The 26,266-nt window shown below is 37.8% G+C and overlaps 1 protein-coding gene across 11 annotated transcripts in view; it reads right to left on the reverse strand.

Moving 5' to 3' along the window:
* KYNU (kynureninase) overlaps positions 1–26,266 on the reverse strand; it is a 138,977-nt gene that overhangs the window by 94,724 nt on the left and 17,987 nt on the right. For 8 of the 11 annotated variants that reach the window (XM_040645311.1, XM_040645329.1, XM_008695868.2 and 5 more), the window contains 3 exons: positions 25,963–26,003; positions 19,783–19,965; positions 826–946 (listed from right to left, as the gene is read on the reverse strand). In XM_040645311.1, the coding sequence (XP_040501245.1) occupies positions 826–946; positions 19,783–19,965; positions 25,963–26,003 (345 nt within the window). The other 3 variants (XM_008695874.2, XM_008695876.2, XM_040645351.1) reach the window with 2 other exon arrangements.

Here is a 26,266-nt window from a genome sequence, read left to right on the forward strand (position 1 = left end):
AAAAATGATTACATATAATTTAGATGCATCAACTTGGGAGAGGGACTTATTTTTTTCTAATATTGCGAAAGTTTTCTCTTGACTGTCACTAACTTGCCATATGACCTTATTTACTGATCCTTAGTTATGTTATCAATAAAATGAGAGTACGGAATGACATGATTCCTAAGGTTCCTCTATGTCTAAACTTCTAGGAGTCTACTGAACACCTTGCCAAGTACTATATAGCCTAGAGGGATTTGAAGGGATACATGCAACCCGATGTTTACAGCAGCATTATCAACAGTAGCCAATTATGGAAAGAGCCCAAATGTCCAACAAATAATGAATGGATAAAGCAGATGTGGCATATCTATACAATGGAATTCTACCCAGCCATCAAAAAGAATGTAATCTTGACATTTGCAATGAAGTGGATGGGACTACAGAGTATTATGCTAAGCGAAATAAGTCAGTCAGAGAAAGACAAATACCATATTTCATTCATTCATATGTGGAACTTAAGAAACAAAACAAATGAACATCAGAGGGAAAAAGAGAGAGAGAGAAGCAAATCAAGAAACAGACTCTTAACTATAGAGAACAAACTGCAGGTTGTTGGAGGGGAGATGGGTGGGGGGATGGGTTAAATAGGTGATGGGAATTAAGGAGGGCACTTGTCCTGATGAGCACTGGATGCTGAATATAAGTGATGAATCACTAAATTCTACATCAGAAACCAATATTGCACTGCATGTTAACTGGAATTTAAATAAAAATTTGGAGGAAAAACAATAAAGTTCTTATATGAGATGTCAAAATGATAGCTTTTGAGATAATACTTACATTTTGGCCCACTTATCTAGTTCTTCTTCCAGATATGTTTTAACCATTTTTGGTTGAAGGCCAAGAGAATTTCCCAAGAAATAGATGGCGTTTTCATCCTTACTCACTAAAGATAAATCAACTGAAACAGAAAGAAATGAAAAAAAATGCTTATTCAATTAATTAACCTTCTTCCATGTGGCATTGTTAATCCAGTACAAATAATTAACATAATTAACTTCAATAAGGATAATAAATAACTTATAATTCTTCCCAAGGATAATATCAAGTTTTCAGAGAAACAATCTTTTATTTTCTTATTTTAAAATATAATTTACATTTATAGAGACTTTTGTTGAGATCTCTCATATTTATTGTGCTCCACGAGGAAGTCTAAATTAGCGACTATTCCCAATCATAAATAGATGAAGGCAACAGAAAAAAGTTAGCGTAATTTTCATAGGAAGTGTATCATCAGCCCTTTTAGTCATACTAGAAGGTTACCAGAGTCCAGGCACATACTAACCTTCTGCAGTAACTGGTGTTGTAGGTAAGGCAAATGAAAAAATCTAAATGAATATTTACATATCTGAAGTACAAACATAGGATTTACACATTTTTTCACTCTGTATCTCTATATACATATAATATATAACCAGGCAGAACATCTGTAGCTATGTCTTATTCAAATAAATCAAAATTTTATGGTCTGTCTATCTTACAACTCTCCCTTGACAGCAACCAATGCAGTTTTATTAGCAAACCAATCCATGTTTGAAGACTAAACATGTTCTGTGAGTGTCAGCCCCATCCACGACCCAGCATGAGCAGCCAATCACCCACATCTCTGCTCCCATTGTCTTGTCTTGTTCTTTCACTGCTGATGCTTTTACAGACAAATACATAGTGGGCTGCTTATATTTAGAAAGTCATTTTTGAAGTGTGTTCAATGTGAGAGAACAGCAGAATTGTAAACTAAATTATCTTGTCCCATGCCAGACAAAAGTATGGTTCCCCATCTCCTTTCACTACATTCCTCTTACTTGGTTGTTTGTTTAAAAAGTCTCAAAGCACATCAACTGGCATTATCTGAGAATTCAATCGGCATTGTGTAATGTGGCAGAATACAGTATCCAGAAAACGTGTTCTATAAAACTCCACAAGAATGAAGAGAAAGCGTACCTCTCCACCTTAGTCCCATTGGGTCTGTATAACATGAGAGATAAGCAGAACTTTAAGCTTTGGCTTCACTTATGCCAGAAAAATGTAAGGTTGTTATTAGAAACTGATGTTCTTGGCACTGCTGGGGTGCAGGAGTACACGCTCTACACTAAAATAGGGCATCTTGGCATACTGAGCATTTTAAGCTGAGGGGATTTGAGAAATGGCATGTGCGAGGACGACTTTCCCTCAGGAGGTCATAAAAACCATGATGTGAGAGGTGCCCTCCCTATCCACCTTCATCTCCAAGACACTGAGAGGAATGCAAGGAACAGGCCTTACCGTTTCCCCCAGTGTACTGCACTCAGCTCATACCCTTTGCTATTTGTCACATTTTCCCATGAGTGTCCACTCTTCATCAAACCTAGCATGAAAAAAACTCAGGTTTAACTGTGTCTTCGGGTCTTCATTTACTTTTGAAGTCTCCCCTCCGTGTAAAACTTGTATTTAAAATATATATATATATATGCTTTTATCCTGTTAATTTGTCTTTTGTGACAGGCCTTTGGCCTAGAACTTAGAAAGGCAGAGGGAAAAGGTAGTCCTCCCTTCCCTAGAGCAGCACTGTGTGCTAACAGAAAACAAGGACGAGGCCTCCAAGGGTTGAAGGAAAAGCGTGTGAACGAAGCTGGTGAAACTGCTTTCCTTAAGACTGAGAGAATGAAGGACTGTACCCTCTGCAACTGAAGATCCCAGGGGTGACAGAAGTAGCTCTGCAGGTGTGGCTGGGGACTAGGTAAGAGATTGATGGGAAGGACAGGCTGCTGCCACGGAAGCCACCTGCCCTCGAACAGCCACAGAAGCTGGGGTGAAGGGGAGCAAGACAGTTCATCTTCACCTCACAGACCTCTTCCTCAGATACCAAGAAGCCTCCAAAAATGTGCGGACCCCTAGGAAGAACAAAGGCAAATCCCCAAATAAAGGAACCAAGATTTTCCATCAAATCTGGGAGCTGTCCAATTTGATTCCTTTTTTAAAAAAAATGAAAAACTGTACCATTTTTATATCTCCAGTGTGGGACTGCAAATTATACTCATTACTGCGTATTTTAATTGATGTCACATGGCTCAAATTTGAACTAAGTATTTAATTAAGTACAGTAACCCAAACCATTAGGAAGATATTAATGTCTTTTTAATTGCACCAAATAAAGATCCTCCTCCTCCTAGTGATCCGTCATTCCTCTGAATGTGAAGAAACACTGGGAACGGGTTTACTTTACTGTTGGATTCTGCCGAATAAATTATGAATATGCCTTATTTTTCTCACACCACTGCCCTTCCAACAAGTTTTACTTAAGACACATTCATCCACCTGTGTGGTATCTCCTGTAGGTCCCACAACTGTAGGTACCCCCCCCCCCCCCGCCCAGAACTGCTATATTGGTTTCTTTTCTTGGAGAAACAGAAGAATGAAGCTAGCAATGTCAGAAGGACTACTGGAACCTAAGGTTGGAGAGAACCACCTCCCATCTTCCTACATACCTACTGTACAACCATGGCCCTCCCCAACCATGGCCCTCCCCCTACATACCTACTGTACAACCATGGCCCTTCCCTTGCCAGTAACCAACTATGAGAAAGAGTAGTTATGATAGTTCAGGGAGAAGGGATGCTGTGGGGAGGAGATACGGGACTCAAGTGACAACCTTAAAGAGCCCTTGAGAATATTGAGAAGGCCCTCAGATAGCTGCTGTACAAAGACTACATCACACACATAAATATTTATAATTATATGGTTCAAATTTGTTTCCCCTTTTCCCCTTCTTCCCTGTTTACTCCTTACTGTTCATTGTAACCCAGCATCTCTTTCCATATTTCATGTATGACAGGGATGGAAAATAAGCTGAACATGGCATTCCCAAATTGTGATCAGCTTTTGGATCTTCTTCAATGACAGCATCTATCTTTATTCCCTGAATATTAGGAGTTATTCTGCATTTGTGCCAAGAGGACCCCACTGCATTAGTTAGGATACCCATTATTTGCTGGACCTTAGGGTCAGCCATGACTCATCCTGAAAATTACGTGAAATTTTATTGATTGTTACATCAATTACTACTGATCATCATCAGCTGCAGCTTTATAGCCAGAGCCCAAGTCTAGAGTCTTCTGGAATATACCCATGACAATGGGTGGGCTTTAGAGGAGAACATACTTCCTAGTCTTCAGTGCCTGTGGTTTGGCTATTATACGTCTTGTGGATTCTGGTGTTAATATTCCATTTAATGACCTTTCTGAAAACATTGTCTTCCAAAATCTAGTCAAGACTGACATAAACCAGTCATTCTTTTTCTTCAGGACATTCTCTCTCTCTTTTTTTAAGATTTTATTTATTTGAGGGGCTCCTGGGTAGCTCAGTCGTTAAGCGTCTGCCTTCAGCTCAGGGCGTGATCCTGGTGTTCTGGAATCAAGCCCCACGTCAGGCTCCTCCACTGGGAGCTTCCTTCTTCCTCAACCACTCCCCCTGCTTGTGTTCCCTCTCTCCCTGGCTGTCTCTCTCTGTCGAATGAATAAATAAAATCTTTAAAAAAAAAAAAAGATTTTATTTATTTGAGAGAGAGCATGTGAGAGAGTGCGTGAGAGAGCGAGCGAACACAAAGGGGGGGGCAGAGGGAGAGGGAGAAGCAGACTCACCATTGAGCATGGAGCCCAACACCAGGCTCAATCCCAGGACTCCAGGATCATGACCTGAGCAGAAAGCAGATGCTTAACTGACTGAGCCACCGAGGCATCCCAGGACATTCTCTTTTAACAACTTTTTTTTTTTTTTTTTAGCATATTGAGGATTTGATGTTCTGCCAAAATATGTATCTTAGAAATGACGGCATGCATATTTCTCTTCTTTGAAGGAGTTGCCAATTTGCACATAAGCTTTTGTAATTTCTCAATATTCCTCTTGGGTTTCTCTCTTACTTCAATGGCTTTTTCACAAAGGACATTAGGAGCTTACTGTAATCTCCTTTTCAAAATAAACTTTTGTTTTATTAACACATGTTATTTTGGTGGGTCCCAAATTTTGGTTAAGTCATAATGATTCAGGACTGTAACTAAATTTTTTTTCCCCAATTTTTCTTCTTTTAGGGTCTTCGTTTCTTTTTTTCAGGAAGATGTTCCTCCATTAGATTTGGCTCCATCGCATTTTAGGGATGAAAATGTAAATAAAGTGTCTCAGCGGCTTCCTCTTGACCCATACTGTTTCAATATCTACTACTCTGAGAAAATACTGAGAGGTGTCATGATTGAGGCACCCTGTGATTTTGTGTCCAGACCAGACTATCTGCTACATTTGCTCAGTTTTGTCCCCTTGTAGGCAGTACCCCTAAGCAGTGATCCTTTTCTAGTCAGGGCAAGGCAAGCTTTTTCTGTAAAGAGCCGGAAAGTAAATATCTGTGGTCCATACAATCTGCTGCAATGACCCATTTCTGTCACTAAAAGCATAAAAATAGCCATAGACAATATATAAACAAATAAACGTGACTGTGTTCTCACAGAATGTTATTACAAAAACTGTTTTCTGATCCTGGTCTTATGGTCATTCTCCAAATTCCAGCACAGACTGGGCATGTTGAAAGAGTGCACGAATTTCCTTTACAGTAAAGTTTCCATCTTCTGTAAATACCCTCTGAGCTGGGAATATCTGCTTCCTGTTGAGACAGAGAAACTGAATGAACCCCATGAAAAAAAGCCATTTTCTTCCCCTTTTCTCCAGCTTCCGTTATTACTATGATGGGTACCCTCACCCTACTCTACACATGCCTTGTAATGCAAATAGCACAGGTCCTCCTTATAAAGGACAAAGAGATAATGCTACACAAAGAGATAACGCTATCTTTGGAGTCCTCCAGCACAATAGTTAACATCTAAGGAGGGACCAGGTGGGGCCCTCATCAATGTTCTCCAAGACCACTGACTTCAAACACCTTGACATAAGACCCTGGCTTCAGGGAATGAGTGACTTACGAAAATGACACATGGACTTTGTCCTCCTTCTGACCATTTCTTGGATACATGAGAGGACACATGCACCAGACCACAATCCCCAGTAAAAACTCCAGACTCAAACAAAACCAAGACTCATGCTCTTTTCCTTTCTGAGTCTCCGGGATGCACCCTCCATCTCTCTCTTTATCTTCAATAAACTCTTTTACTTCCTGCTGGCTCATGATTTCCATCCTGCCTGAAGTCAAGACCCTCTTGGCTAGTCCTGTGGAACCCCTTCTCGGTGTCCTCCGACTGACCTGCAAACATCACTGTTATAAATCCTTTGTATTAGAAGCGAGGGCTTCTGTAACAAAATCCCAGAAACTGAGTGGTTACACAATAGAAATATATTATTTCTAGAAGGCTAGAAGTCCAAATCTAGGGGTGGGCAGTTTGTTCCATCTGAGGTCTATGAGGGAAGGGTGTATCCTAGGTTTCTCTACTTGACATGTCAATGCCTCTCCATATTCACAGGTGCTCTCCACACATGATGCCTGATGCCCATGTATCTTTCCATCTGTCTCTGAATTTCCCCTTCTTGTAATTCATATCGTATTAGGGCTCACCCTAATGACCTCAGTTAACCTTGAATAAGGGACAGGTGGGGCTAGGTAGGGAGAGATAGATAGGGGGCTATGTGATTAGGCTCACAGAAATCCCAAAAATGTGCAGGTGTGGGGAAACCAGAGATAAGGGAACAAACTGGACCACCCTGCCCTGGGCCTGTTGGGTGGGGTTTTTTTTTTAAGATAATCACCTGTCACCAACAAAGAATAATCAGACCCTAAAAACAAAGTGTTATCACTAGTCTTTGCTCAATGGTGATATCAATAGAGATGTTAAAAGAATTTAAGTTCCCTGGTTAGCTTTCTATAAAAGACCAACCCTAAAAGCCCTCCAGGCAAGAGGGATCCCTCTCACTCTTGAGAGCTTTTGCTGTATCTTCACTCAATAAACTTCTATTGCTTTACTCACTGTTCTCTGTCCGCAAGATTCATTCTTGGACTCCATGAGACAGGAACCTAGCTCTCCTGCTTCAACCTGACTGACTACATCCTTATGTAAAGACTCCATCTCCAAATAAGGTCATGTTCTGTGGTACTAGGGGTTATAACTTCAACACATTCTCTTTTAGGAGACACAATTCAACACACATATCCTCCTTAACAGTACACTTGGTTAAAACAGGCCTCACCTAAATTGGGCATTAAGTCAACATTTCAAGGGCCATTTGTCTGGAAGTCTCATTTCTTCACAAAGGTTGCTTTTGTAGAGCTCATGATTCTGGAAATTCCCTTAATTGATTCTAAGTAATATTCTACTTCATCAAAAATGTCCATCACTCTAGACCTTATTTTCTTACTCTCTAGTTTATTTGTATGTTCCAAGACTAACCCATTTTTGCTTCTTAAATACAAATCAAAATTTCAACATCACTTCAGATTTAAAGTTTCTCCCACTCTCAGCTCAGGGCTGATCTAATTTTTTTTAAAAATGTAGTTTGGAACAAAGCAGTATGTCTATTGTAGGCTTCCCCTCCCCCTCCCTTGTTCCTCACTGCTGCTGCCTTCAGTCCCTCCAATGGAGTGAGGAAATAAATAATAGAGACAGGAAAACAATCTGGCTTTGGTTCCTTTATATCATTAGTAGCCCTTTCCCTTAGAACATACTTTTTGTGGGCCCTTTAGAATTTCTTCCCCACTGGAGTCCTCCAGCCTCCAGCTGCCTGACGTAGTTCACGTGCACTCCAGCTGCTAACTTTGATCCCACTTGCTACTACCACCTCCCACCTCTGGACAGCGTATGTCAAGATTCTTTCTGCTGATGTTACCATAAATCAGCAAGCAGTTTTCTCAGGTAGGGTCCTTTTGGAATGATTTAAATTCAAGCTCACTTAACTGAAAAGAAATATGACCCCTTAATATAGTAATTGATGGCATGCTAATGAAGCTATTCTAAATTTTGAGTTATAACTAGTCTATTTTTTTAAATTTTATTTATTTATTTATTTGAGAGAGAAAGAGAGTGAGAGCATTGAGCAGGGTGAGGGGCAGAGGGAGAAGCAGGCTCTCTGCTGATCATAGAGCCCAACGTGGGACTGGATCTTGGGAGTCCAGGATCATGACCTGAGCCAAAGGCAGACACTTAACTAACTGCCTGAGCCGCCCAGGAGCCCGAGTTGTAACTATTTTCAAGTCTTGGGTAAAGTTGCCTTCCACGAATAAATATACTCAGTATGTCTGGAGCATCCAATTAATGTTATCAAAGTTGACCAAATAGTAATGCAATTGCAAATACATTGTTGGATACCAGTAGCAGCTGTTTTCTTTGAAAGAGATAAACTATTATGTATTTTTAAAATCACACATATGGAGGTATAATACTTTTTAAACTAGTTATGATCATCTACTCATGAAATGATAATTTAAAACACAGATTACAAAAATAGATATTCATGATCTTTATATATTTTATTTGGATTTATGTACTGCTTATCATATCAGGAGCTTTAAAAAAATACAGTGCTTAGCCTTGATTCAGAGATGCCGATTTAACTGGTCTGATGTGGGGCCTGGATACGACATAGTTCTAGAATCTTTCCAAATCATTCCTTATGTGGCCACATTTCACAAGGCCTGGCACTACCCCCTTATTAAAAATGAAACAAAACCAAAACTGAGATTTCTCAAGTTTAACTGAATTACTGAAGGTCACAGAAGATACCTTACTTTTAACTTAATATAGCAACTGGTTATTGTAATTTATAATTTAAAGTATTTTAAAACTCAAGAATAAAACACATGTGAAATCATTCAAAAGCAAAGTTAGTAGAGTAATTATAAAGTGATTCTATTTTTTTCCTTATTATAAAGAGAAAACCTAGAAGTAACCCTCTGATTTGACTGAAAACAAACATAAATTCCAAAGATTTTAAAAATGACTTGTTTATGTAAAGAATGTCTAAAATAACCTTATATTTTTAAATTTTCTCATTTTTTTGAAGATTTTATTTAAGATTTTTATTTCTTTATTTGAGAGACAGGTTGTAGGAACAGAGGGGAGGAGGCAGAGGGAGAAGCAACAAACTCCTCACTGAGCAGGGAGCCTGATTTGGGGCTCGATCCCAGGACCCTGAGATCACAACCTGAGCCAAAGGCAGATGCAGATGCTTAACTGCCTGAGCCACCCAGGTGCCCCTGTTTTTAAAGATTTTATTTGAGAGAGTGAAAGCACATGCACCCACAAGCAGGAGGGAGACAGATAAGCAGACTCCCCACCTAGTTGGGAGCCCAAGCAGGGGCTGGATCCCAGGATCTCGAGATCATGACTTGAGCCAAAGGCAGATACTTGACCAACTGACCACCCAGGAGCCCCTCTAAACTTTTTATAAAAAGGAGTTCAAGTGGTAATGGTTTTGTTTATAAGGTGGCAGTGTCCATCTTTGTTATGTCTGCCATTGGGGGTACTATATGCACATAAACCAACATTAAATGGGAGTGTCAATATGTGAAAAGTAGTAAGTCTAAATATTTCCTTTCAGGGGGTGCCTGGGTGGACCACCTGGTTAAGCGGTTTAAGTGTCTGCCTTTGGCTCAGGTCACAACCTCCGGGTCCTGGGATCCAGTCCTGAATCCGGCTCCCTGCTCAGTGGGGAGAGTATGCTTCTCCCTCTGTTCCCTCTCCCTCTCCAAATAAATAAATAAATAAATAAATAAATAAATAAATAAACAAACAAACAAATCATTTCCTTTCAGCATTACAAATACCTTTTTAGTTTGTTCTCTATAATTTTAATGTTTATTATCAGATTATTAGGTATTTATTCATTAGAATAAAAGACTAGTTTGTTAACATATTCTCCTCTAATTTTTTTTGAAAATAAATTTCCTTCTTTTTAAATATAGTTAGTTTTAATTGATGTTTTTCTCTTGAATAAGAAAATTCCACATCCTGTTTCACTTCAGAAGTGGCTAAGATTTTAGCATACTATGACTGTCCATTTGATAAATCTGAGCTAAGTTTTTTATTTATTTTAAACAAGAAATTTTGTTCTCAAATTTAAAGAAGAAAGGAAAAATTTTAAAAAGACCCTCCTGAAAGCTGTACAATGTTTTCGAAGATTGGTGAACATGGAATTATTGCTGATTTTATTATAATCAGTAATGGAAAGCAGAGAGATTCAAGTTGTGTTTGTTTCATTTGTGTTTTGATTATTTGGAACCCTGGTAATACCAAGAAGATTATAAGCAGGTAACATGAATTTATTGGATAGGAACAGTCTAACTGTAAAATTGTCTCAATCTAAATACTTGTGGTACTATTATGTTGGGTTTTGGTTGTTGTTATTCTTGTTGGCAATACTGAATTGAATCTTGACAATTTGGAATACTGCTTAACTGGGATTGATGCTTAAGTCTATAAATCTCTTGAGACCACAGTCCTCTGAGGAACTAGGTAAAAATTTTATAAATAAACAAATCATCTCCAGGGGCACCTGGGTGGCTTCAGTGGGTCTTGATTTTCGCTCAGGTCATGGTATCAGTGTCTTGGGATTGGGCCCCACATTGGGCTCTGTGCTCAGTGTGGAATCTACTTGAGATTCTCTCCCTCCCTTTTGCCCCTCCCTCCATTTTCACATAACCTCCCCCCTCTCTAATAAAGAAATAAATCCTTAAAAAAAATAATAAATAATTTCCAGATGCAAACTAATGGGGGCCAAGACTTATCACTTTTATGATGATAATGACACATAGAGTACTGCATTTCAAAATGCCCAAGGACCAGAGTTCTGGTTCTGGTCATCAGAATGAAACAACTTGCTAAAAAAAAAAAAATATTTTAAAATAAATGTTCTTTCTTTTAGGTATAGTTTTAGACTTAATGTTTTTTTTCTTGAACCACAGAAAAACAGCTCTTGCCTTCTATACTTTAGAAAAATCTAAGACACAATTTGACATGGAGAAGTACATTCTGACACACTGAATGTTGACTAAAATGCACCAAGTAGCATTTTAGAATCTGAGGAGTTTGAAAAATAAATGGTAATAAGTATACTGGGGAAGAAAACCAGAATTTGAAATACCACCAACTGGCACTGAGTTTCTTATTTTCCTTCTACTTCTGAGAAATCTCTCAGGGCTTACTTTCAAAGACAGCCAGAAACTCCAAACTATGTAGTTGAGTGTGAGCTCTAAGAACTCCAAGAGAAGCCTACTATGCCTATCTCTGGTTGGAGTTGTAGAGAGAATCACTAAGGGCCTGAGGGGGGTGGGGGGGAGGAGAAAGAGAGAGAGAGAAATCTTGTTGCTGTTTCCTTTTCTCTTTCATTTTTCAGTTCTCTTTCATGGTCACCACTAGTCAATCCTGTGACAGTGGTGGCAGTTATAGGGACAGTGGCTGCACAGGCGTCCAAATCATGGAGACAGGAAACCCTTCTCTCTCACCAGAGGAAGAATGGTTCTAAGAATATTGGATACCTCTAGCTGTTTTGCTCTCTGTGTCCTCTTGCTTCTGGGCACTGAAGACAAGCATAGTCATAGGAAGTGCATTAAAAAAAAAAAAAAAAAAAAAAAAAAAGGATAAATTAAAGTCTCAGTTTTATACCCAGAGGAAGAAAATGAAGATGGGCCCCTGGGAACAGGAAATTGTTAGGCTTATTGAGAGCTTAAGAAAACGATCATATAAAGTTGTACAGGAACTTTTGAGCTCACTCCTGCCTGAATGGATCTAATCCTAAACAGTATTACTAACAAGATTGTCAGAACTGAACCTAGATCCTAAATTGGTGATTGAGTGTCACATACACAGGACAAATCCAAAAAACACTGCAAAAACTTTGAAAACCAAATTAACATTGGAACCACCATCCACAGAAGGAGGGGTAGGAACTTGCAAACACCTTATCTAGGTAGGTTGCTCGCTAAAGCAAACCAAAGGAAACAAAAAATACTAAATTCTTGACAGGATTTAAAAAGAAAAAAGACTTATAAGGTAATATCAAAATGTCTAGATGCAATCTAAATTTATTCAACATAAGAGGAACCAGAGTAATCTCAACCTGTCTTAATGGAAAAGAAAACCAATGGACATCAACTGCAAGACAACACAGGTATTTCCATTATCAGACATAGTCCATAGGTAGCTATTATAATTATAATCCAAGATGTAAGGAAAAACACTTTTGAAATGAATAAAAAGAAAGTTTCAGCAAAGTAAAGTATTTTGAAAAGAAACAAACTGAAACTTCAGAACTACAAAATACAATAAATGAAATTTTGAGAAATTCCAAAATGGACTCTTTTTTTTTTTTAAAGATTTTATTTATTTGACAGAGAGACAGCCAGCGAGAGAGGGAACACAAGCAGGGTGAGTGGGAGAGGAAGAAGCAAGCTCCCAGCAGAGGAGCCTGACATGGGGCTCGATCCCAGAACACCAGGATCACGCCCTGAGCTGAAGGCAGACGCTTAACGACTTAGCCACCCAGGCGCCCCCCAAAATGGACTCTTAAAAGACAGCTGAGCAGATGGAGATGGCAAAGGAAGAGTCAATGAACTTACAGACAGATCAACAGAAATCACCCAATTTGTACATCAGGAAAAAAAAGAAATTGTAAGAAAATGAACACTGTCTCAAGGATATGTAAGCCAATATCAAAAGATATAATATTTGTATTATTAGAACACTGGAAGTAAAGGAAGAAAGAATGAGATGCAAAAATGTTTTAAGAAATAATGGTTGAAAACTCCTTAAACTGGTCAAAAATTTAAACTTACAAACTTAAAAATCTCAGTGAACTCCAAGGAGAATAAACTCAAATAAATGCATGGCCAGACACATTATAATCAAACTGCCGAGAATTAAAGACAAAGTCTTTGAAGAAACCAGAAGAAAATAGTCCTTTGCTTACTGGGGGCCAATAATTCTACTGACTATAGTTTCTCATCAAATACCATGAAGGATAAAAACCAACAGAACAAAATTTTTAAGAAGTGACTGAAACAGGGTCACCTAGGTGGCTCAGTCAGTTAAGTGCTGGGCTCTTGATTTTGGCTCAGGTCATGATCCCAGGGTCGTTGAGATGGAGCCCTGTGCTGTGCTCCGGGCTGAGCATGGAGTCTACTTAAGATTCCCTCTCCCTCTCTATACCCCCCCTTGCTCTCTTGCTCTCGAAAGAAAGAAAGAAAGAAAGAAAGAAAGAAAGAAAGAAAGATGAGAGGAATTTCTTTCAGGTGAAAAGAAATAATATTTGAGAGAAATTTGGACTCTAGGAATGAAGGAAGAACAACAGAAATAGTAAATATCTTAAAATATATATATAATACAGTTTTAAATATTGAAAAGAAAAAATGGTAGCATTACCTGATTAGGTTTTTAGTGTTTACAGATGTGATATATATGACAACTATGGCATAAAAGAAGAAGGTAAAGAAAATTATCTAATTATGCACTGGTAAATTTTTTACATCTTCTTTGACATGATAAAATACTTCTAAATCAACTAAAAAGTTTTAATATATATTTAGTATATATTAATATATTATACATATTATGTAAATTTTAGAGTATATGTGTTTTTAATCTCTAGAGCAACCATTACAAAATTTACGCAAAAGTTATAATCCAAAATTCAATATATGACTTTACGTGATACCAAAAAAAATCATATGATCAAAGAAAAGGCAAGAAAGGGGAAAGAGAAAAATGAAAAACTGACACAGAAAGCAAATAATAAAATGGTAGATCTAAATTTAAACTTATTAGTAATTTATTAAACATAAAGAGTCTTCAACACACCAGTTGAAATTCACTGCCAGACTGAATTTAAAAAAAGAGATCCAGGGCAACCCTCTCAGGTCCCCTCCCTCCTCGGGAGCTTTGTACTGTCGCTCAATAAATCTTGCTTTTCTGACCCCCCCCAACAAAAAGAGATCCAACTATGTTCTGTCTATAGGTCGACCGTCTATTTTTCAACTGCAATGATGTAGGTAGGTTAAAATAAAAGGGTGTAAAAAGGTATGCCAAGCAAACACTCATCAAAATGAACCGAGATCAGTATATTTGTATCAGACAAAGTAGACTGCAGAGAAAACAAATTATCCCTGGTAAAGTAGAACATTACATAATGAAAATGTATCAATTCAACAAGAAGATATAACAGTCTCGACTGGGAATGCATGGAACAAGGGAGTTATTTCTCCCAGTTAATGGTTTATTCAATGAATAATGATTTCAGGTTTATTCAGTGAGTACTTAAAATATTCTCTTCTCCTTTTTCACTTCCAGTGCTTTTACTTGGATTTTTACAGTTCCCTTTGGATTTCTGCAAGAGTATTTTAATCATTTCCTTAATTCTATTTTTGCCCTCTTCAATATGATTCTACATTGTTGATGAAATGATATTAGTAACATTAATATACACTTTTGTGGTTCCAAGCTGAAGTATTTTTCACAGCCATGTATAAACGCAGTAGAAATTTCAAAAATCACAGCAGCGAAATGCATGTGTATGCACACACACAAGCACACAATAACAGATTCTCTAATTCATCAGCAGCTATGCTTTCTTTTGCTGTGTCTTTGCAAATGCTGTTCTTTTTGAGGGATAAGACCTCATTGACCACCTCCATCCCAGGGTCTGCCTAGATGACTCCAACTCATACACAGAGAAATATGACAGTCCCTGCTTTCAGGGAGCAAATAGTCTAATACAAAAGGAAAGACAAGATGATAAGCCCATGAAATTGCAGAATATAAGTGCAATGAGAAGTTCAAAGTATATACAAAATTAAACTTTTAACTATGAAATGCTCTTATTTTTCTTATAGAAATTAGATATACACAGTCATAAATATATGTCTTCTCGAAGTTGGATAAAGCCTTTATTTAACATGCTAGCTTCCGTTAAATAAAGGATTCTAGTTTATGCTGAAAAGCATACTTTCCCACATTTCATTCACTGATACTTCATACTTGTCACTAACTTCTGAGCCTAACAATAGTTGAACTGAAGAGGCTCTATTATATTACATGGAACCCCTGGAGACAAACTCAAGCATGGCAGTTTTCTATGTCAATTTTATCTAACAAGATAATATCACAGAGTCACAGTAATAGTAGATCTTATTTGGATAGCATTCAATTTAACTTATTAAAGTTGGCTGACAATTTACTCATCTTTCCTGGATATTTGATAAAATTGAAAGAGGGGAATATCTGAGTATGAAAGAAACAGCGATAAAAATACTGTTGAAATAATTTTCTAGGCCCAAGATGGAGCTGCTTCTGCCTAGGATGGCCCATCAACAAATTTAGGAATCTTAGGAACAAACTGAGCGCTGCAGGAGGGGAGGGAGGTGGGGGATGGGGTACCTGGGTGATGGACACTGGGGAGGGTATGTGTTGTAATGAGCACTGGGTGTAAGACCGATGAATCACAGACCTTTACCCCTGAAAACAGATAATACATTATATGCTAATTAATTGAATTTAAATTTTAAAAAATGGTAAGAAAAAATAAAATAAAAAAAAATAAAAACAAAAACAAAACAAAACAAAAAAAATTTTTTCTTGCATCTCCGCCAAACCAATGTATCTTATGGAATTATCCAATATCATCTCAGAGATTTAGGAACAAGGACATTCCAAACAGGAATAAATTCAAGAAATTTAGACAGGTCTTTCCAATATTTATGTCTTGCATGTTCCTTCCTTTCTTCCTTTTTCTTTGTGCATGCAAGTATGTGCGCATGCGTGAGTGTGTGTGTGTGTGTGTGTGTGTGTGTGTGTGTGTGTGTTATTTTGGGGGCATGGTCTTTAGAATAAAGTTGAACATAAGTGTAATACCAGCTGAGTAAAAATAATTTTGACCCTTTTCTCTACCAACAGCTCAAAAACCATCTAAGAGTAGGGGGGGGAGAAACAACTTATTCTTATTTTGATAAAAAGCTCTTAGAAACCCTGAGCAGACATTATATTTAATGGCAGAATACCAGAAACTCACAAGCTGTGCCTACAGCCTTTCCTTGGAAAGTTTTAAGCCTATACTGGGAGTCACGATCCTTTCATTTGTTCAAAACTTATTTATTTACACTCTTTGTTTTTCATTATTCAGAGTTACTAAAGAACATTTGTTCTTAGTGTTATGCTAGTCTCTTAAATTAATTTGAGAGGTAGTATCATTTTTAGATGTTCTTGGAAGGTTTTATTAAGAAGGGGAAGTACTAGTTTTTTGATGGATTCTTATTTGTCAAAAGGAGGAAATTTGCACACCATCTGCCTCTGAGCCTGGTGAACCTTGTTCACTGGGCTCATCTTCACCTCTGGAATCATGAGGCTCACTTCCTCACTCCATTCTTGCCTTTGCTCAGGTGTCATCTCATCAGGGTTCCTCCCCAGGTGGTCCTGGGTAAAAGAACGCTGCTAGCACCCTGGCAGGCCTCACAACACTTGGAGCACCACCTGAGAGCAGAGTATATACCACGTTATTTCTAAGTTTATTTTCTGTCTCCCTATACTAGAATAAAAACTCAGGGCTGTGACAACGTTGTTCTTTAGTTCTCTGATAAATTGTTCTGGGAATAGTGTCTCGAACAGAGTTAAGTGCTTAATAAATATTTGTTGAAAGAATGAACCATTGGCAAGTAAGAAGCACCCAGAGGGAGTATAGTGGGAATAAGAAGTGACAGATTCATCTCTCTGTGGCATGATCCTAAGTGATCTATAACAGATGAGTGGGGTCCCTCCGAGTCTCTGATTTAGTAATTCTGGTTTGGGACCCAAGAATTTGCATATTCTAGTAAATTCCCTGGTGATCCTCCTTAGGCTGGTCAGGAACCCACAGACTTTGACAATAATGAATCTAGAAGAACTCTTGAGGTTAATGAAGTCAATTTTTATATCATTCTAAACTGTAGTTTTTGAACAGATATTCAATCAATTCTTTTTCCTTCTCTTTACATTTCTTTAGGAATCAAGAATTTATCCTAGATTGTAATTTTTATGTCATTTCCTATTGAACATCCAATTTAAAAAAATGTTATAACCATCATCAGGACACGAGAGTCAACTCTTCAGTCTAATGAAGTGATTATATATATAATGCTTTCTTTACCTAGGTTTTGATTAAATTATCTCAAAGCTTAGTAGAAGAGTCCTGTATTGAGCCAGTATTAAAAAAATCTCTACTGAAGTTAGAAGTCTGTATTGAAGGAGCAAGGAAACTAATATTCTGGCCCTGTCTTAGGCTCACTTAACATAACCTCATTTTCACACTGAGAAAGTCCCTATACATTTTGGAGCAGTGTTTACCTTTTCTACATGTAGGAACACTGGATCTGAGAGGCTCCTTGCTTCTCAAACTCACCCAGCTAGATAAGAGTTAGAGCAGGAAGTCACAGCAATCTCAAGACCACAATGCCCCCCAGGACAAACACAATCGAGTTTTGTTCGTTGTGTTTCGAATCCACTGTGCTGGGAGAGATGGGTAGAAAGCAAGTTCCAAGGCAGAGACAGGAATGTGACAATGTAACTAATATTTTGTTGTAACAAAACTGACTCCGCATGAGGATGAAGTCATGTTAGCCAGTGAGTCTTAGGTTTAATAACAGAAAAAGTGATACATTCAAACAGGGCTTAAATTTTCCATGTACCCCTTCATTTCAACAGTCTTGAAATTCAGGGCTGAGCCCTACCTCAAATCTCTGATGGTATTATATAGAAGAAAAGCACCTTAAGAAAAGAAAGACAGACAAAGCAACCAAAACTCCCTAATGCATCACTTCCCATGTGCGGGAAGTAGTCATTGCTCTTCAATGTGTATCTAGACGTGGCCATTATTTAGCCTCATTTCCCAAGATGGTCCAAGCTTCAGCCACACTATACCACTGGCCACTTTCTCCTCCCCAGTGCTGCTGCCATGTTTTTCCTTCTCTCTGTAATACCATCATCTATCCTCACAGAATAGGTTTTGTTAGTATTTTTGTTTGCTTACTTTGCTATGTCTGCTTTTCCCATCACTCATGAAAAGGAATAAAATAATTCTAAATCTTGAGGAAATTACAACTTTCCATAAATGTCAAAAAGTTCTAGAGCCCTAATTCTTGATTTATAGTTCTTGCTGTCTGTTCAGAAGGCCACCTAAAGTTTTGTGATCCTCCAGGCTTCTGCTGTTATCTCCAGTCTAGGAGCCCATCAAATTTCCCAGGCAACCCATGGGCTGGAGAACACATTGGGGCAGGGTCACCAGAGCAGACTTGTCTCAGGTGGGTCATGGGGACTTCAGGGGACTTCAACCCTGTGTGTCACATGTCACCAGGCAACCTTCTCTCACATCACTGAAAGAATATCCCTAGACTTACCTTCCTCATTTCTCAGGCACAAAATTCTCTTCCCTTAAGATTTAAATCAAAGTGCCCTTTCAATGCTGGATTCTAGAAAGACCTAGATTTTTTTTTTCTGTGATTCAGTTCCCTTCACTTATCCCATTTTATTCCTAGAGCTATCATTTCTATCAATGTCTACCTCAATTGATATTAAGCAACTTTATTTTTTTATTTTTTTATTTTTTTTAAAGATTTTATTTATTTATTTGACAGAGATAGAGACAGACAGCGAGAGAGGAAACACAAGCAGGGGGAGTGGGAGAGGAAGAAGCAGGCTCATAGTGGAAGAGCCTGATGTGGGGCTCGATCCCATAACGCCGGGATCACGCCCTGAGCCGAAGGCAGACGCCTAACCGCTGTGCCACCCAGGCGCCCCGATATTAAGCAACTTTAAATTGGATACAGAGCTTTCTCTTATTTTATACTTCTGTAATTTCATAGGGTGCCTTCCTGGGTTGCATAATAACATATACGCCAAATAAGACAGCTACGCAACCCAATCTCATTCTAAAATCATATTAGCTGATGCTTTTGGATTATGAGTATCCAAAATTATATCTGCTTCATTTAATCTAAAGAAAACTGAGAATTAATTATGAAATATCTGAAAATCATTTTGGTGGATCAATTCTATTCAAGCTGGTAGTCTTTTTCACTGACGTAAAATGGAGCGAAGTCAAATATTTTAAAAAGTCGTATTTTTATATTTGTGCTACCTATTTTTTTAAAATAGGACATCCCCCAAACTCAGAACAGAGTCAGCTTACCATATTATTTAAAAGAAAAAAAATGAAGTATTGTATTTCTTAGTCATTGATTGTCTCTTTTCTTTCTTTCTTTCTTTCTTTCTTTCTTTCTTTCTTTCTTTCTTTTCTTTCTTTCTTTCTTTTTTGGTAAATCTTATACATGCCATCTTTACAGCACACAAAGTTGGTTATTCACATAACATCTTCTTAATATGCTCAAATCCCAAAATAATATTTCCTCTAAGACAAATATCATGTTATCATAAACTAGGTGCCACAAAATAAGAGATATTCTAATACTGTATTGAAAAGAAATTGTTTTGAGTTCTAAGTGCTTAGAGAACAAGTAAACGCGTCTGCCTATAATTTTCAATCAGTCACTCTATTGTTCAAAGAAGTAGATGACAGTATAAAAACCCTGCAAGTATTTTATTCAGAAGAAGAAAAGGAACATAAAGAATCTGAGGCTAAGGTAGGCTGACAGGCTGATTTAGTAGCACCAGGAACTTACTGTTTTTCAGACATCATTACAATAGCTCTATTATATAACAGAACAATGATTTCTAAGATTTATGATAAACACATGCAGTAGCAAAAATAAATTAATAAATTAATTAAGAAAAATAAAATCCTTTTCAGTGCTCTTACCGGCAGGTAGATCCTGCATTTTGGGGATATGAAAATGCTCCTTGAAGTGCCTCAGCTCATCTTCCTCATCAAGGCGGAGGGCGACCCTCTCATCTGTCGGGTGACATCCAAGTTCAGATGCAATGCGTTGCACTGTGTCAGCTGGTAACTCGAGAGGTGAAGGCTCCATTACAAGTTGTTTCTCTAAAAATGAAAATAAATACTTAAAAATAATTTAGCCATCATCGTTTTTTTTTTCTGTAGAAAATTAGCCAACCCTTTTGTCTTAAGATTCTCATCTTCCCAACCTCAGAAATAATATAATTAACCAAACAGCATTAAACCTCAGGCCTGAGTTTTTCTCATGTGTGAAATAAAGAAATCATGTGTGAAATAAAGAAAATGATAGTAACTTAGGGATGTTGAAAGAATAAATTTAGGTAATGGTGGTAGGACAGAGTAAGGTCTTAATNAACGTTCACTCTTTCCATTTTTATTTTCTGGAAAATGGACCATATTAGTGACTTTCAAACATAGGTAAGTTCATCCCCTTTTCCTCTAGATGTCTTACTGAGGGTAACAGTAAAGATGCTTTTGTGAAAAGTGTAGAGAAACAGTGCCCCACCTACCTTGTTCTTCTCCCTATCCCGCTTCCACTATTTTACTCCCAGCGGTTCTTGGATCACAGCTTTAAAATTAGGGACATATATACAATAGAACCATAACAAATTCTTTATTGTGAATGAAAACAATATTGATGAGAAAGGTAACTTTACCTTAAATAATGTTAATAATTTTTGCCATATAAAGACCAAAGAGATCTTCCGGCTACTGATAAAGAGAAACTTCTCTTTAAAACTATATATTCCATCTTAGGACAAAGCAGAACCCCGTGATATTTTCTGAAACTACACTTTGCTCTGTTTAATCATCATTTAAAATTTCTCACAATTTTGGAAAGAAAGCTTAAATTTCCTGGGTGGAGGAGGAAGAAACAATAAAAATTTAACTACATATTCTTAAACTTGACCCCAACTTTCTTTATATTGATTTATTTATATTTCCCAAAGTTTTAGCTTTTTTGAAATTGAGCAAGAATAGTATTAGACGGAAAAAAATTTCTCAGGTAGCCTGATTTACAAATTTATACTTTTGTGGTTCTACTTAGGCATTCCTCCATTCGTCTATCTTTCAACAAGCACTTGCGGAACACCAAGCACTTGCGGAACACCAACCACGTAGCTCTAAGCACTGATGAAAGAGCCCTGTAAAGGATCGTGTGTGAGTACGACATTTTTAGAGTTTACTTTTTAATGGAAAATGAAAAATATAATTAAATAATGTAATTCCAGAGAGTTTCAAGAGCTATGAATAAAAAAAGCAGAGTAATGGGACAGAGAGTCACTAGGGTATGGAATGACCTCCTCAGGGGGAGGGTCAAGTGCATCTCTTGGAGGCCCCTGCCTCTACGTGCGTATATGAAACATGTTATGGAATCAAACATGTGATGACCAGGAACTAGAGAAGATGATTAGAAAATACACAGATCCTGTGGTGGGGACAAGCTTGGCCAGTTCAGCTAATGCACTAAGGAAGTAAGGGAGAAGGAGACACTATGTAGTAAAGAAGGCAGGGGGCAGAAGTTAATTATGAAGAACTCTGAAGCCAGAAAGGAGTTTGATTTTTCTAAGTTTAATAGGAAATTGCTAGAGAGTCCTGAGTCGGAAAAGAGATAGGACACAATTTTGCGTGAAATAAAAATCAGTTTTTCTGCTCTCTGATGAGTTAGGAGGAGTTGAAAAGGGGGCAGATTCAGGTTATTTTAGCAGTTCAGGGGAAAATGATAGTGGATTAAATGTGATGAGGAGAAAAGCAGAGAAGTGTGTGGCTTCATTATATATTTTGGAGGAAAGGCAGATAGATTTTTCTCTGGGGAGGAACCTGAGCAAATATGATGAAAGTGGTGAAATAAGAAATACCTAAGGAAGAAAAATTTTGAGGGAAATCAAAGTTCTATTTAGGACACATGAAGTCTGAAGTAGAAATAACAAACTGGCTATTGGGTATTTGGGTCTGCAGCTCAGAAGAAAATTAGATCACAAGATGTAAGCTTGGTATTTTTCAACTCACAGACTATACTTAAAGCCTAGAAATCCTAAGACCTACCTAAAACTAACAGAGATGAGGCTCTCAAATCTCCATCAATCATCTGTCTTCTACTCAACACCCTCTTTTCTCCCACCCCAACCAACAGACCCCAGTGTTAAGGCAATAAAGAGTCGCATGTCCGAATGTTATACAATACCAGTAAAACAAGCATACTTCCTATTCTCTAAACTGGAATTCTTCTTCTTCATTTGACCTCTTCCTTTCTCAATTGCCAGTGGTCCCCCTGATAAGCTATTCTGTATATTCTCAAGTAAGGATACTGAGCTTGATCTGAGCATGCTTTTAGCTTTGATGCCAATAATGGCTGCCAATTGCTCCAATCCATGCTTTTGTACAAAATGTCAGTGATTTCAACATTAGTGTTGACAGTTCTTTCCATATCTGACCATACTAAGTTATTATTTGTCTTTTTCACGAAGTTTTCTATCTCTGTGATTTTTCTCATGCATTCCCTTTGCCTAAAATGTTCTACTTCCCTTTCTGCATATTCACATGCCAGTCACCTTCAAAGCCTTAGTTCAAAGGCTACTTTTATTTTTCCCCTCCCATGAGGCCTGTCATGTTTTCTCAACTAAAAGTAGTTTTTCTTCCTCTGGATACCTATAACACTTAAGAGCACACTTTTATTCATAAGTAATGCATCCTGCAAGATACTGTATTTATTTAGATGCCTCTGTGGTTGGGAAAGCTTAAATATGTTGCCACACCTACAACTTGATTCTGCATGGGTTTCCACCTTTTTGCCTTCTGATGAAATAGCCTGCTTTTTGAATAGAGATGACAGTGTCTCTACCACTTCACATTGCCTGGTCACAATTGACTAGACCTCTGCTGGACACTTGACTCACTGGAGACAGTGCATTGTTTGTCAAAGGTCTGTGAGTGACTTGCTGTGAATGCTTTAGCCAGTCATGATGGTGTTTAGCTGAGCATCTAATCAAATTCTTTTAGGAATCAGAGCTATGAGACAGTTATTTATTCAGCTGGAAATGGGAGCAAAAATTTTTAAAAAACATAGAAAGCAATGATAAGATGGTTGGATCTAGGAGTATTGCCCTGAGCTACTCAATTTTTCAAAGTCAAGCAGAACCACTGATTGTTAAAATATGAAGCAATTTCAGAAGCAAATAAGAACCAACTTAGTTATGCAATAGCAGGGGATGGAACAGTTATGTGTCCTGAAAGGTTACAGAATAAACCAGTCTGAAGAGTCATTGAATCCTTCCATGCAACAAACTACTTCTAAGGCCTGGAAAGTCACCTAGAGAATTGGCGGTCCTGAGAATCCCATGAACTGTTTTCTGCCTATCAAGTATGTTTTTATTATAAACACATTACTTTTGGTGGCTTGATTGAATTGTTGGTCCACCCTACTAAACTATATATATTCTGCCTGGAGGCCTGAATCTTGTTGAATGCATCTTTGTAGCCATTCCATTCCTGCAGTGGCTTTTAGATAGAGTGTTCCCCTAAAACAGCAGTTTAGTAAGAATGCACAAAATAGCTTGAATTATTTCACAATATTAACGACTACTCCTAGAGGGATGCCATTCTCATTCCAACCACATGGAAATTAATTAGAAAAACATTTTCAATGAGACTAAGAATCAGAAGATCTTGCCTTATTATCTAGGGATTTCTTTGGAGAGTCAGAACTTTGAGGGTTCACTGGGCTTGACTGTAAACTCTGAACAGCTTACTTAAGCATACAGATTAGTTTGCTACCATCATATTCCCAGTAAAATCCAACTTTATTTAACAAAAGTTATCCGGGGGCACTGGGGTGGCTCAGTTGGTTAAGCGGCTGCCTTTGGCTCAGGTCAAGATTCTGGAGTCCCAGGATCCAGTCCCGTATCAGGCTCCCTGCTCAGCGGGGAGTCTGCTTCTTCCTCTGACCCTCCCTGCTCTCATTCTCTCTCAAATAAATAAATAAAGCCTTAAAATATAAAATAAGATATTCATATTAACTCATTAGCCTTCTTATATTTGCTTCTTATTTAATCCTTGTAACAATCTTGAGGGGTCAGAATAATTTTCTTCTCCTTCCAGACCAAACTCTGGAATCAAGAGATTAGAAACTAAAAGGTGAGAGAAGGATAATAATAGAGTCCACTGTTTGGGACTGCACTTCACCTGAGGAACGGTGTCAGCCATGTTGGCATAGCGTGTGGGTAGAACGCAAAGAGCAGAATTCCTGCCGCTCTTTATTTTTCCTTTTATCTTACTTTATGATTTTTGAAAAATGTTTCTTTGGCTCATTCTCTTTTTCCCCTAACTTCATTCTTTTTTTCAGCCTTTACTCCACCTGCAAACTACAGCAGAAAAATCCATCTACTCTTTTTAATCAAACCTTCTAGTCTAATCCCAGCCAGGCAGAGGTTAAAGAGGCTGGTCCCTCTTCTGGGCCTGTTACAGCCCAAATGTCACAAACTCACCTGCACAGAGAGTGAAATACCTGCTGGTGAATTAGGCTTTCAGGGAGAACACACCTGGTCTCACCTGCCCAAATGCACTGCCAACACCAGAAGTGAATACAGTCCTCAGGGCGCACAATACCGGAGTGCCTCGCTCCAAGGAAGTATTTATTTACTAGGAATAGTTGCTGCTTCATTCTGCACTCACCAGCTAAGGCAATTAGTGCTTCACAAGCCACAATTTTGTGCCTCCTCTAGGTTTACCATTTGCAAATAAATTGACATGCTCTTACTGGAATAAAAAAAAAATCAATTCAAGTTAAAAAACTCCGAATTTTATATTTCGTGTATTTAATTTTGATTTCATTAAGAAGGTGGGTATATATACACATTTGTTCTTAGTCAAGTCACCTAACTTCTCTGTGCTGCAATGTTATATAAAACTAATTTAAGTTCTACTTTCTTCAGAGATTCATGGTTAGGATCAAATGAAATTAATTAGGTAAATTCCTTTATACAGAGATAAAAGATATGTTCATAATATCTTCTAATAGTAATACCTTGTGATGGAAATTGCCATTTTACCCTCAATTTAGCTTTTGAAATTTTGTAAATTGTGTTCTGTCAATTTTATTAGGCAGCTATAACTTTAAAGCTAATACTTTTATAAAAAATGATTGTTTTCACGGAATCATGAAATTCAGGACCTTCCAGTCACCTCTGCGTCTAAGGTTAAATAGCTGTGAATACTCAGTGGTTAATCTTCACACAGTTTCAAGTTTCATGCTTGAAATTAGCAAATTACACATGAGTTCAAAGTTTAGAAGCTGGCAAAGCAAATTATAAAGAAAGAGCAAAGCTTTTAAGTGAGAAAGAAAATGTTATTTAATACAGGTGCACAGAGCAGTATTCTCTAAATGTATCACTGTTCACTGCTGCAACTGCATGTTTCATGTCAATGATCATATGAATTACATACTGAGCATATCCCATTAGTAAGATCAACGCATTTGCTCTAACGTTACCCCTAAAAAAACCCCCACCCTCCTCAAAATAAAAGCAGGAAAGAAAAAAACTTTTTTTTTTTTTTGCTATGAAATAAAAGTGTACCAACTCTCCATTCTTAGGCAAATATTTCGTAAAATGAAAGGGAAGAAACCCTGCTTATGAAATAGACATTTTCACTTCTCCAAATAAATACTGAATATGACTAATGGCACCGTAAGACAACTAGAATTATCAGAAAACATTAAGACCTAATACTTTTTTAAAAAGATCTGAATTTTTATCTAATCTTAACATTTAAACCCAAGTAACTACAGAACTAACTTCAATTAGTCAAACGTAATCACCTTGTACTAAATGAATCGCGTAGTACTAGTGACAGCAGGACACTGGTGAGGAGCTCTATTTCACCCAACATTTTAAAGTGTGGGGGGTTGCACATTACAGGATCGTGCTGTTTCTATGAAGATAATTTGGAGAAACAAAAAGAGAAGAAATTGGCAGAAGAAACCTCAAACATTATAACAAGGATTCTAGCAGAGAGAATTTTCCTTTGGAAAAATCACTGACTATATATTTGTGTACGGAGTGTATTATCAGCATCTCCGCTTACCAGCTAGGATTCCAACGATGGGGTTCACAGCTCCCAGTCTCCTATTAAAAAAGAAAGAAAGAAAGAAAAAAAAAACCTCTCAAGATTTCCTTGAAAACTTACAGGTCAGGACTCAGGGGGAGAAGTTCAGGGCACTTATGCTCAGACTCCACCCTGAGGGGAATTTGTGAGCTAACTTTAGTTCCTCTCCTCTTTCTAAACTGAGAGTGAATCTCCGGTCACTGACAAACATCTAAGCAAAATGCTGCTCTTAGTCTAGTTCAAACAGGTAGGGCTCCTTCAGCGCGCTGTCCCCCTAAGCAGC

The sequence above is a fragment of the Ursus maritimus genome, unplaced genomic scaffold (genome assembly GCF_017311325.1).
Source record: "Ursus maritimus isolate PB19 unplaced genomic scaffold, ASM1731132v1 scaffold_1, whole genome shotgun sequence".
Classification (NCBI taxonomy): Eukaryota; Metazoa; Chordata; class Mammalia; order Carnivora; family Ursidae; genus Ursus; species Ursus maritimus.